The following is a 13,466-nucleotide window of genomic DNA, read 5'->3' as shown; positions in this document are numbered from 1 at the left end:
GCTATTATGAAACATAATTTTAGATGTTTATAGCATAATACAATGTACATCATTGTGATAAAAAGTAAAAAAAAAAAAAAAAAAAGAATCATCATGAGTATATGTATTCCTTTAGATATGTATTTTAGCAATAAGGTGGTGAAAATGACCCTGAAAAGTGCTTCAATTTGACCTAGAAAAATTGTGAATGAAGCCTGTAAGTTAGTTTTACGTTTTCATCAGTGCTGAAATGGATGAAATTGTCATCTTTAGTGTTGAATTAAAATACCTTTAACAAAGAATTCATTGTATTGGGGAAAGTTTGAAGAACCTTCCTTTTGCGGTGAAGGGATTAGCAAGACAAAGCAGGAAAGTGTTCCCTGTGCTTATGTACTTAAGTGTTCCAATGGTTTCTTGTGTCTTTTGGTCAGGGATTGATGTTTCTCATGGTGAATTAAAATTGATTACAGTGCAACACAAGTGCATTTATTGAACATTGTATCAATGACGGAAGAGTCAGTAAAAATGTAGATGTTGCAGATTTTTTCTTTTGGTTACATCTTGGAAAAAAGTCTGGGAACCTCTGGTCTAAACATGAGTAGGTTTTAGATGAGGTTTTACAATGGTTGTTGTACTGTTTCCACTATTTCAGAGCAAATTTCCAGAGGCTTTAACTTGTGTTTCAGTCAGAATGTTTCCTTCCCTCTCACTCTTATCTGGTCTCGACTTCCCTCACGTGTCTTCTCTTCTTTCTTATCTCGTAACCTCTTCAACCCCTCCCACCTAACCTGCACCGCCTCAGGTTCAGCCCCCGCCCCTTCCAACCCAACTAAATCTGCTCCTAACACCGCCACCACCCCCGGACCCCCTACTTCTGCCCTAGACGGCCCCCCACAGGCCCCCAACCCTCCCGTAGAGATCCCGCCTGTCCCCCCTCCCCCTCCTCAGCTCCCTGCCTCTGCGGCCCCCACCGGCACAGGCCCCTCTACTTACGGCAACCCTGCACAAGGTGAGTGTACCCCCCCCTTTTCCACCCCCACCCCAAATGTGAAGAAAGCTCGCCGGCTCCTGCACCCCCTCCATCCCACCTCCGCTGTCATGTATCTCTCTGCCTGCCTGTCCCAGCCTCTGAATCTGTGAATATTCTTTAAATCTGTGCACAGTTGAAACCTCATCCAGCTCCTCCTCTGCCTCCCATTCCTCCTGCAGCTGCCGGATCCATTGCTCACAGCATCTCATCAGCCGTCTGCATTGATGATGTTGTTCTGATGTATTATGCATGAGCTTTGTGGTGAAATGTTTGCGGAGTTATTCATGTGTATTTATTTCTTGCTTTTGTTCTGTGGCTGCTGGATATTGACATGATCGGTTAATATTCCTCGCTGAAACTGAACAGTGACATGTTGGATCACTGATATATTTATTTAGATATTTACACATTGTAACATGAGGGGCATCCTTGGTATTCTCATGCAATTTAAAGCAGTACAATCCCAAAAATACATTTACATGGACAGTATTTCTTCAACTTGATGTAGGGGCGGTCACAACAATCACATTTTGGCTAAATAACATAAGGTTTTTTTATTCCAGTCGTGGGGAAATTGCAGTTTTACAGCAGCAACATACCCCAAAAAATTGCAGAAAGACTGCCTGAAACATTCAAGAGTCATTAATTTAGTTACATAATCACGCAAATGACTGGACATAGCTGTCATTTTATGCCACCAACATAGCAGACATGAAAAGACACGACAATTTTATTTACAATCCATATAAATTTGGAATTATTGATTGCAGTGATTTTTATATGGGTTGAAGAACTACTATCTATGAAACTGCGGCTAATAAAGTACAAACTTATATTTTTGGAGTTGATCACAGGATAAAAATGGAATGGTACATATCCTCCTGAGACCCAGGAAAGTAAAACTTTTGGCTTTTTTACGATAAATAATTGTCTTGGTTGGAAATGGCATGATGCAACAGTTTTTTTCAGATACATTTTTCGTCTTTTGCAGTGGACAGTGTTTTGTTTTGGTTTTTTTTAATAATTAAAACCATGAAACTCTTGTCCCCTACAGAGGACAAAAATGCATTGCTTATTTCCAAAGTCTTCATCATCATTATTACTTTAAAAAATTTTTAAACCTTTAAAAGACACATTGAGGGAAACCTTCACTTTCAGTGTGCCAAGAAAGTACAATAAATATATGTGCACAAAGGAGCTGAAAACATGAAACAAAACATAGTAATAAAAGTCATCATGGACATACTATAATAAAACATGGTTAAAAACTTATAAAAGTATTTAAAAGAAAGAAAAAGACTAAAATCCAACAGAAGTATAGAAACTTTTGTCCCCTACAGAGGACAAAAATGCTGTACTAGGTCACAAGAGGATATAAAGTTAAGTATAATAACAATAAGAAAAATTAAATTAAATGAAAATAGTGGAAAACAAAAGCAAAAAGGTAGATTTAATCAAGGAGAAACCAAGGCTTTTTCCTGTAGATGTAACCAGTTATTCCAAATGTACTGGTGTATGTGTTTTTTTGGTTTTGTTTTTTTTTTCTCCTGACCTCAGTGTGCAGGACACCAGAAGACAGTAATAACTAACCCCTGGTCCCCTCCCCTCTCCCTTCATAACTCGCTCTCTGCTACCCCCTGCTGTCGTACACTCCCAGGTGCTCCTCAGTTCTACAGCATGAATCGCCCGGCACAGCAGCCCCAGAACCCCCAGGTCGGAGGATCCCTGCCGTACCGCCGGCCCTCGTCCGTCACCGGGCAGCCCAACATGGCCCACAACCAGAACCAGCTCAACGGCGGACCACACTTCGCTCAGAACCAAGGTACGACCGTACCACATTACCCAAACCAGGATTTTAGATGATTAATAACAATAGGGACAATTTAAATGCATGTGAAAAGGAGGATTAAATGAGCTGTGATGTTTGTTGTGTACTACCTGCTACATAATAAACAGAGAAAGCAGTAAATGAATGGGTGGTACTCTGTCAAGTGTAACCTTTTCCAGTAGTCAGGGGTTTCAGGGAGACCAGCATCTCTGAATTTGTCCTGATTCCAGAAGAAGCCGTTCACCAGAGTGTGACTCTGCATCTTTTATGGAAACATCCTCCGATCTGCTTTTGTCTTTTCCCCTCTGTTTATCCGTCTTCAGATCTGTGACCACTTCACCAGCGCTCTCACTTGACTTCACTGCTCTACAAACTTTATGTCTCCCACTGCTTATTCTCAGTGACAGGAGTGTATTTACTTATTTATTTATTTGAATGGGACAGTGAGCATTAATGAAAATACTCCAGATTTTAAGAAACATCCAGTTACATACTATTGTACTTCTGTCTACTGGGGTTGGACATTATGGCCAAAAATATTCTCATGATGTATAATGTTCAGATCAGTTTATATCAACTGTTATCAAGATAAATGTCCATTTCATTGAGATTTAAGGACTCATGTTTGTTCCTGAGTGACAAATTGGAGAAATTAAATGGTTAAGAATAGGATAGAATAGAATTTTTTATTGTTATTTAATTAATTATTGTCAGATGCAGGTGGTCTCTGCCAGCAACAGTGCATTTACAAGTAATAACTCAATAAAATACAAATATATGAAAAAAAAAAGTGCAATAGAGTGTGTGCAAATTAGAGATATACTATATAACAAAGTAACATAAACAAAACGTATAAAAAAATTGTGCAGATATAACATTGTAAACATACATGTGCCAGACGAGTAGTCATATAAAGTTGTATGTCATTGATGAAGGAGTGAAAGTAACTAAAACAAAACACTGAACTTTTTTGCGTTCTTTAGCAGACAATAAAATAAATCCAAACAACAAAAGAGAACTAGGAGTAATAATTATTGCAGTATACAATCATATTGTATTGTCACGTTCTCAGGGAATACAAAGGCACTAAATTTCAATCCTCATTCGACTAAGTCTTAGTTGCCAACAGAAGCATAGCTTGAAATCGTACATTGCATAGAGTTCTTATTCAACAAAAAAAGCATTACTATTGATTGTATTTGCATTTTGCATTTGTTGCATGTTTCATGTTTAACCCAAGTATTGTCACTGCTTGGACCCACTTATTGCCACCGACAGTTATAATTTTTGTTTATACTTTTTGTTTTTGTATTTGTTTTTTTTTTTTTTTTGAGAGCAAATGTCGTTTTTCTCATTTTTTTCATTGTTTGAGGGACATTTGTGTTGCATAGTATTTTGAATTGCATTTTTCATTGAGCTTTGTATACAGGAAACAAAAACTTATCAGAATCACATATTTTTGGCCATATTGCCCTGCCCTTATTTCAACACGATTAACATTTCAGACACAACACTTATTCAAGAAAGTAGGTCAGTAATAGTGAAATAGCTCATGCATTGCTTTGTATTTCACTGCAGTGTACAGTCAAACATATCATGATTGATTAGGGCTGCAACTAATGACTAATTCAAAAGTCGACCTGTCAGATTACGGATTGCAAATTAAAAAAAAACAAGTCAAAACAAAAAAAAAAAGCAGTGGCTCTTATTTACATTTATCGCAGCAATAAAATACTTCTTTGTTTTTTCCTTTAACAAGAACGTTTGGTGCACAACAATGAGAATGCATGACAGGGGTGATAAACATTCAATTTGGTAGTCAATATTCATCAAATACCGCAATCAGCAATAAAACACTTTTTTCCTCTAAACAAAACTGTATTTTGTGCAAAATTACAGTGCCTAACAAGTTTGTTAAACAAGCTAAATACTCAAGACGTTACAACCTGTCGACTACTAAATTAGTTGACTAATTTCGCCGCTGACTTTTTGTCAACTTGTCGACTAGTCGTTACAGCCCTATTATTGATTGTATATTACTGTCAGTTAAATAAGTCTTCTACTTCTTTTACTCCTGCATATATCAATGACGTCTGCTGTGTAACAGTGTATTTGTCAGGTGTTTTCCTTCCTAAACTCTTGCATTTATATTGTGTTCCGTTTGCTGTTTCTCATCACTCTAGTTCTTTAACGTCCTTCTGTGCTGCTGTTCATTTAACCTCATTTTCTCGTTTTCTCTGCTATTCTCATGTCCATCCTCTTCTCTGCCCCCCCCAAATCTTCCACATATTTGCTTCGTACGGTGATAGCAGGTCCACTCGCGCCCCCTCCCCCCTCCATGCAGATCACTCCTCAGCTGCCTCTGATGGGCTTTGTGGCCCGGGTTCAGGAGACTAGTAAGTGGCTTTTAGCTCCAACCCCCCCACTACCCACCCCCATTCCCTTGTCTCTGCATGACCGCCTCAGACATCAGCCCTGTTTTTGGTGCAACACTGTCTTGTATGAGTGAACAACATTCAACAGAATCTGCTCAGGGGTCTATTCGTAGACATTCAACCTCACATATCCACACAGAGATTTGCGGTGACCACAACAGGAAATATTTGTGGATATTAAATGCATCATGTCAGGTTTATTAGAATGAAAGAGGAAAAGTGACCCTTTGACCCTCTTAAGAATATTCAGTGTCAGTCTCTGTAGACTCAAGATGCCTGTCAGGCTTTCAAAACAAGGGAGAATGCTGAACTAGTGTGCATATATCCTCAAACTTTAGAGGCAGGTGTCATAGTTTTCACTTTTCTGCAGCCCAAATATTTAAGGAAAGATGCCAGACTATGGATTAAACAATGTGGAAGAGCTCACTCACAGCCAAAGCCACTGAAAGTAGTTATCTATTTTTTTGTAGAATTTTTTAGCTCCTTATTGACCACTTACATAGTAACAGACTAAAAATAATAAGATGCCTGCACTGCAAAACAGGAACTTCTCTAAAGGGGAAAAAAAAAGTGTAGTTCCTGGAAAATGTGCTTTGCCTTATTAAGATATTTCAGCCAATGTTGAGTAAGATTTCACTGGTAAAAACTTCATGCAATCATTTGCATAATATTTCAGCAGAGGAACAGCATTGTTTTCTTCATTTTAAGAGTGACATCAGTTATGCATCTTCTCAATTTAACTGTATGTAGTTTATCTCAAATTAATTTGTTTTGATGAGAACTTGTCACTTGTTTCCATCAGGTCTATTATTGTCCCTAAAAATAAACCATTGGCAGATTTTTTTGTTTTGTTTTTTGTTTTGTTGTGTAATACTAGACAATCTGGCTTTTTTCGTTGTACTGTTTTGGCGGGGGGGTCTGTTTTTTTGTTTTTTTTTGTTTTTTTTGTTTTTTTTTTTGTTTTTTTTTTTTGCAGAGTGTATTTCAATTTGAGGATGCCTGAGATGTGTAGCTGTATTATTGTAATGAAGAAACTAAGTATTCAATGAGATTTAGATCTATAGTTATAAATAAATATTTAAAAGTGGTGAAATATCACAGAGAAACAAAAAGAGCTTCAGTGTGCATTTGAAAACTACATCCTCACCAAAATATAATCAGATTTTCTTTGTCTTCACCAAAATAAAATGCTAACCTTGGTTGGCTAGCTGAGCATGCAGTTGTTGGCAAACTAAGAAAAACACATCTGCCTTGCAAGTTTTTTTTTTTTTTTTTCCAAACTGTATAACAGATTTTACTCAGTCTCAAATAGTGCACAACTACCTTACCTAGCTAAACTTTAAGTTATTTAAACATTAATAATAAACTTTAAGTTACTTAAACATAAATAAGTTTTAATTAATACTCTACCACCTTTTATGCTAATATTTGTGCTAGTTAGCTAACATTTGCCTTTCTCTTAGGTCAGAGCAGACACATTATTCATCAAATTAATTATACTGTAAATGTGGCTCTCAAATAAACCTTCCATTTCGTCTACTTTCTAAAAATTCAGAATGCTTATCACAGAATGTTGGTATTATTTACTCACAAAAATATTTTAAATTATACTCATTACAACTGCTATGAATCTAATCACAAAATATTTTATGAATTTTTGCGTTATTTTATTATTTATTGAGCTACTGTTCAATTTCAGTTTCTTTGAAGTGTTAAATAAAATGTATTTCGTTTGGAGTGTCCCAAAAAAACCATTGCTGAAAATGTCATAGTGGCATACTGGCATGAAAGCTTGACAGATATAGGAGTACTACTATAGATGAGTGAGAGCAAAGGGTCAACTGGGGACAAAAAAACTTGAAGTGTACACATCTGTGGGTGTAATCTTAGGTCAAATATACTAAAGTGACAAGAGGAAGAAGCGAACCAAAGCAAAGCAACTGTTGCTCATACCACATTCCCACTACTTCCTGTCAGAGGTATTAATAAAAATGTGGGTTGTTTTGAAGTCACTGTGATCTCTCTTCACTGGAGTCTCCTCAGCAGCATATGTTGGCATTTGTTCACTCATCAACAGTCCATTATGGTAATAAACAAAGTGGAAAAGTGAAGAAATAATGAAAGCATGAATAATGACGCATGTTGTGTGTTCTTTTTGAGCATGTTTATGATTTTGTTTTGATTTTTGATGCATCCTCCCTCTGATTTCCCTCAGAAATTACCTTCAAATGTTTGCATCCAGCATGGAATCTGTTATTTTCTCACATGCATGGGAATGTATGTCAGTCGCGGGTGTGTCCTTGGTTTTTTAGTTCTGCTTTTTCTACATTTCACTGTATTTTTTTTGTCTTTTCTCCCTCCCGCTACTAAAAACTATCCCCAGTCTCAGACGTGCCGCCCCCGCCTCCACCTGCCGAGGAGCCTGTATTCGAGGAGCCCACACCTCCGCCTCCCCCGCCGGAGGACTACGAGGATGACGAGGATGAGGAAGAGTCGGCGGTGGTGGAGTACAGCGACCCCTACGCTGAAGAGGACCCGCCATGGGCCCCTCGCAGCTACCTGGAAAAAGGTTTGACCCTTATCATCGCCACTTTTATCCCTCCACACTGTTGGGCTTTAGCTCGGTCTGGCAAATTTTGTGAAAAGACTTTAAAGTTTTCTGTTGTTTCTTTCTTAAATCACCTTTTTTGCTTCAATAGAAGCACATTTTTTTTCAGCAATATTGAGTAAACATAAAAATCCGCAAAATGAAGCAACATAAACTAGTCTAAAGTCCCGCCCCTTTCGTTGTGCTCTGTGGGACCTAACTTTGGGAAAAAAATATGAACAATGGTAAGTGGTAGAGACTTTTTTTTTTTTTTTGGATCCAGTTTGAATTTAACCCAGTGCTACTTTTATGTCCGTTCCCAAATGATTTTAATATTTCTTAAGTGATATATCACCATTTATTATAATATTATCCTCTGTATTTTTCATGCTTCACTAAATCATGTATTTTCCTATGTTTAATTTAGATGGTCATGAAAACTCAAAAGTAAATTTAAAGACTATTATATCAAAACAGAAAACTGAGGAAAATAGTGACTTTTTCAGCAAAGTATATCATTAACTGAACATAAACCAAGTGTGTCCATCCACTGTCATTCATCAAAGTAAATGGGTTTTACTGGTGAATCAATGTTTTAGGAGATGACTGTGTTTCCACGGTAACTCCAAAGCCTCTGAACGTCCAAATGGGTCATATCTGATGACCATGAAAAGATGACAAACTACATTTTACATTAATTAGTTACATGCATTGATATGATTAGTGGATCAACAGGTATTAAATGTTTCTGATCAGTAGATTCTTTTGTTCAGTAGATGTTTGGGTCTTTTTGGGTTAAGTTGTAGCATGTGGTAAAAATAGTAAATATCTAGTTTAGGGTTAAACGGCTCAATGGACCGTATCGCTCGCTCATTTCAAATGACGCATGAGTTGGACGGACAGATCTTTTTACATACAGACCAAAACACTTCTATTCTTTTATTCGTAAATAAATTCTCCTTTGCATTGATAAACATCATATGTGTAAATGATGGCATATTTCAAAGCAGATCAAAAAATTACTTTTCTCATCATTGGCTTTAATACAACTTTTTTCTGAAATAATGTCCCATGGGGCACAGCAGGAAGGTGTAGGACTTTGACTCTTGTAGTGTTTCAGTCCTTGGTGGTACAGTGTCTAGTTTTCTCTTCCAGTGGACGTCATTTTCAGAGTCATGTTGTGCTTATTCCTGGCACAGCACGTAATCCTCTCATTGCAGCTACTTGAACTAATTACAGTGATTTGCATAAGTGTCATAATCATCTCCATTCAGCTGTATTAAAACAACTGGACGAAACTATGAGTAATGTCATGTTTCATCACTATTTCCACATCGTTTTCCACCATCTGACGAGGCCATTACTGCCACAATCGAGCATCTGGAAGCACTTCATTTCTATCGGTACCTGTCATTATTAGGACGTTTATTGTATTTCCCCCTCGAGACCCAGGAAAGTAAAAGTTTTGGATTTTCTACATTAAATAATTGCCTTGATTGGAAACAGTTTTTTCAGATAGGTGTTTAATGTTTTTTTATGGAATGTCCTTTGGTGTGGACAGTGTTTTTTATTTTGTTTTTTTAAAGCTGTGAAACTCTTGTCCCCTACAGAGGACAAACATGCTTTTTTGGGGCTCAAGGGGATATAAAGATAAATATAAGTGAAAATAAAACAAAACAAGAAAAACAAACGCACCTTTATTTATTATATTTCAGGACTAGTCAGGAGTAGACTTTTGAGTTATTTCTGTTAAATCTGTCCTGTGCAGAATTTATATCCAAAGTCCTTTTTTAAACACATTGAGGGAAACCTTCACTTTCAATGTTGCCATAAAACACAATAAATACAGACAGAATATGAGCCACAAATATGGGAAAAAAAAAATCCAACTAGGAGTGTTTTCATAGATGCACCATAATAAAAGAAAAACTTAGAAAAGAAAAATATGTTAAGAAAATTCAATAAAATAATAATAATAAAGATAAAAAGCCAAAAGAAATATCGCCTCTTCTTCATTAGGTCATTTTACTCATCTTCTTGTTTCTATCCCCCCCTAGTGGTGGCCATCTACGACTACACTCGCGACAAGGACGACGAGCTGTCGTTCCAGGAGGGCGCTATCATCTACGTGATCAAGAAGAACGACGACGGCTGGTACGAGGGCGTGATGAACGGCACCACGGGCCTCTTCCCCGGCAACTACGTCGAGTCCATCATGCACTACGCCGACTGAACAGCCCCCACCCCCCCTCACCACCACCACCACCACCAGCCCCTCCCTTTTCCTCTCTTCTGATCCAATGGAGGGAAGAGGAGGAGCATGTGATTATTTTTTTCTTTTTTGTTTTTTTTTTAATTTTGTTTCTTTTTTTTTTTTGTTTTGGGTGGGGGGTTAAGGGGAAGAGACTTTGATCAGACAGAACATGATCACGTCCGAAGACAGAAAACAGATATGAGAGGGTGGGGGGTGGATTTTAAAGAAGGTGCAGCATTAAAAACTTTGACGCCCGGTCATTCTCTTGACATAGTCGCCATTGTAAAACAACCACTACTCTATGATATATCCTTCCCTGTAATCTTTTTGTTCTTTTTCTTTCAATGAGGAGAAACGTGACTTGTACTTGGAGAGTTTTGTGTTACACTACGAGGCCACTACATTGATTTTTTTTTTTTTTTTTTTTTTTTTGCTTCATGACTTTTGTTTTTACCAGTTTGCCCTTATTTTAAACCATATTTATTTAGATTTTGTAGTGGGATAACTGGTGCGCAGGCGGGGGCTGCCGAGAGGGACTGAGCGAGCGCAGCCCCGGAGAAAAGGGCTGGAGGAGAATTGCCTTCATGCGTAGAATTTCTCCTTAACACTCCAGAGACGTTGTAGAGATTGAAAAACAAATCCTCCTCCTTTATATACAAATGCAACAACAGTATCCTCAGCGGGGGAAAGCGGTCTCCTTGCTTGCTTGGCTAATTTTTGTTCAGGTACCTCGGTAAGAGCGTGCCAAAAGCTTGACATTCACCGAGATAAGCACAGAAAATGTCTTAAAGCGACACATGAGCTAGCGTAAAGTGGTCGGAAAAGACATTCGAGAGCCCCCCGGAGTGCTTTAAACCAAGATTTCTGCTTTTCTTTTCTCCCAGCGTTTTTGAAAATTAGCTACAGAGCCTGGTGGGTTTAGACACTACACACTTCACTTTACTGGCCAACGTGCTTTTTTTTTTTTTTTTAATTTATTTTCTTCCCCCTCTCACATCTCACATACATCTCTATCCGGTGAAGGAATGGTCATCCAGCCCTCAAGAAGAAAGAGACGTCACTTGCACATCGACCTGGATTTTGAAGTCTTAAGTTCGCACTTCTGCAGCTTCCCGTCACAAACGATCCACGTTTTATGATCTCGGCTAGTCATCTGCAGCGTTTCACCAAAAAAAAAAAAAAAAAAAAAACCTTTCTCGCGAGGAGAGGCGTTAAAACCGAAGGGGTCCAGACTTGAGTTTGGTTTGCCGAGTGTCGGACTGCATGTACCGATGAGGGGGAAAAAAGATGTTTTCCGCTCTACTGATGATTAATGTCTTAAAATTTTTAGATATGGTGTGGTTCTTGGTTGGTTTGTTTTTTTTTTTTCTTTATTCCTTTTTTTATTTTATTTTATATTCACCCACAACGACGAAGACGCATTAAGTCATTTCTAAGATGCTTGTGCCATATTGAAGTGTGCGTTGCTGTTCAGAGGTTTTATCACTTCATTTGCAATAAATTGGCCAGAGTGCGGTGGATTGTCGTTGAAATTTTTCTTTTGTTTTCCGGAGTTGTTTTAAATCAAAAGCACATACATTTGTAGTAAAAAGGTGTAGAGAAGAAATAATATAAATGTGAGATGTATTATGTCCTCAAGCGGGACTTACTGAATATGAAAAGAAGCCAGCTGTCGTGTTGAAATGGTTTTAACCGTCGCAAGCCCCTGATACTACTACGGTTTAGGCGTCGTTCGTCCTCCGTACGTTTCCAATACGCTTTGGGTGTTTGCGAGGGCTCAGTGCTTGTACTTATTATGTCAGAATCTTTATTTTCTATTAAAAAAAAAAATAAATTACCAAGTGGGTCTGTATGTGAGTCTTGCATGCCATTGTTCTTATCTGTACTGGTGTCCCAGAAAACTTACGTGGCGAGATCACCCATTCTTTAAAAAGACAAGCAGCCCTGCAGCTCCAACCAGGTAACAACAACCACCACCATCACCACCACCAGCCTCATCCAAAGAGACTGTACAACTTTACTTCAGAAACCCACGTCCAGGGAGTCGCTCTCTGACCCATGGGGGGGGGAGGGGGAGGAAGAGGGGAGGGATGGGCCCAGCTCCCTCCTGGAAAAGTGAAATATCTTCTGTGTGTTTTAAGCTGCTAGTGAATCCTGCGGACAGACGAACGCCGATGAATCATAACGCTGATTACTGCTGCAAAGCTTGGTTTCATAACCCTTCTAGGATGACACCAAAAACAGTCCATAATATGAGGCCCCTGGTCTGCAGGATTCACAGCTCCCTGGAGTCAGACGTCCCTCAGGATGTCAAGTTTAACAGTCCATAATGCCATTGTGTTGCACAGTTAAAGTTGAATTGCAGAAGTATCATATTTGTAAAATCATGAGAACAAAGACAATAAAATTATTAAGATATATTGCTGTAGTAATGTCTTAGTTCCTTTCTTCGTGGGTCAAGTGTCATTTGTAGTGTGTCTTTAATGCATGTAAGACAACGCATGGAATTCTGGTCTGTCGCTCATTACAGTCAAAGTGACGTTGGTGAAACTAAAGGGTGACGTCTCCGTTTCGTGTACTTCTGTTTTTCTGAAGAGTCACTAATTCAAGTGAGGATCCAAATAGATCAGGCTGGTGGGGTTGCTATGACAACAAGGGTAAGTAAGTTGACCACAGTAACCGATCATTGCCTAATTGTGGTCCACCCATTCAGCTGATGTTGCACAGTTGGTGATGTGGTTGTTCACTTTGTAAACTTTCAGAAACCAGCGTACAGCTACACCACCAGTTTTGGGTCCACTTTTAGAGGTCTTAAGCTACTTTAATACATAATATAGAGGATTTATGTGAAGTTTCTCATGTTGATAAGCCCAAGTTGAAACTGATATTTTCATAATTATTTTTTTTTTGCATCAAGAAAAAGAGAAAAAATTAGGATTGTCTTTGTAGAAGGTTTTTTGCTATTTTAATGATTTGAGAATATGATGTGAACTAAAATGGGTTTGACATCCCGGGTGCAAACTCTTTTAGTGGTTAGAAAATGTGAAAAAGTGTTTTTAATTACACAATATCTTGAAATCTCTCAGCATTTGTCAACTAGAGGTTCTCCCTTTCATACATTCAGTTTTTGTAATTGTGTTCACTACTGTGTCCATTTTATTCACTTTTTTTTGTAATATATATTTTTTTATGCTCCTTTTCTGTCTCCTTGCAGAAATAAAGAGCATCTAGCTGTGATAAAGTCGTGGCAAAGGTTTAAATGGCACAAAAACAACTTGGTAAAGACAAAAAAAGTCACCAAAAAAATGAAGTGAAAAGGGCTGAGAAACAGAAGTTCCTCCAACTGTCCGATA

General features: G+C 38.1%; 1 protein-coding gene across 11 annotated transcripts in view; it reads left to right on the top strand.

Annotated features, from left to right (window-relative positions):
- abi2b (abl-interactor 2b) overlaps window positions 1-12,533 on the top strand; it is a 39,729-nt gene extending 27,196 nt beyond the window's left edge. For 5 of the 11 annotated variants that reach the window (XM_030151155.1, XM_030151151.1, XM_030151186.1 and 2 more), the window contains 4 exons: window positions 2,667-2,831; window positions 5,147-5,233; window positions 7,656-7,841; window positions 9,917-12,533. In XM_030151155.1, coding sequence (XP_030007015.1) covers window positions 2,667-2,831; window positions 5,147-5,233; window positions 7,656-7,841; window positions 9,917-10,092 — 614 coding nt within the window. In that variant the 3' untranslated portion in view covers window positions 10,093-12,533. The remainder of the gene's footprint in view (window positions 1-2,666; window positions 2,832-5,146; window positions 5,234-7,655; window positions 7,842-9,916) is intronic. The other 6 variants (XM_030151156.1, XM_030151152.1, XM_030151154.1 and 3 more) reach the window with 2 other exon arrangements.
- The last annotated feature ends 933 nt before the right edge of the window (window positions 12,534-13,466 follow it).

The sequence above is a fragment of the Sphaeramia orbicularis genome, chromosome 2, assembly GCF_902148855.1.
Source record: "Sphaeramia orbicularis chromosome 2, fSphaOr1.1, whole genome shotgun sequence".
In the NCBI taxonomy this organism is placed as follows: domain Eukaryota; kingdom Metazoa; phylum Chordata; class Actinopteri; order Kurtiformes; family Apogonidae; genus Sphaeramia; species Sphaeramia orbicularis.
Note: the sequence above shows the minus strand (reverse complement) of the source record. Positions and strands in the feature narration are given on the sequence as shown.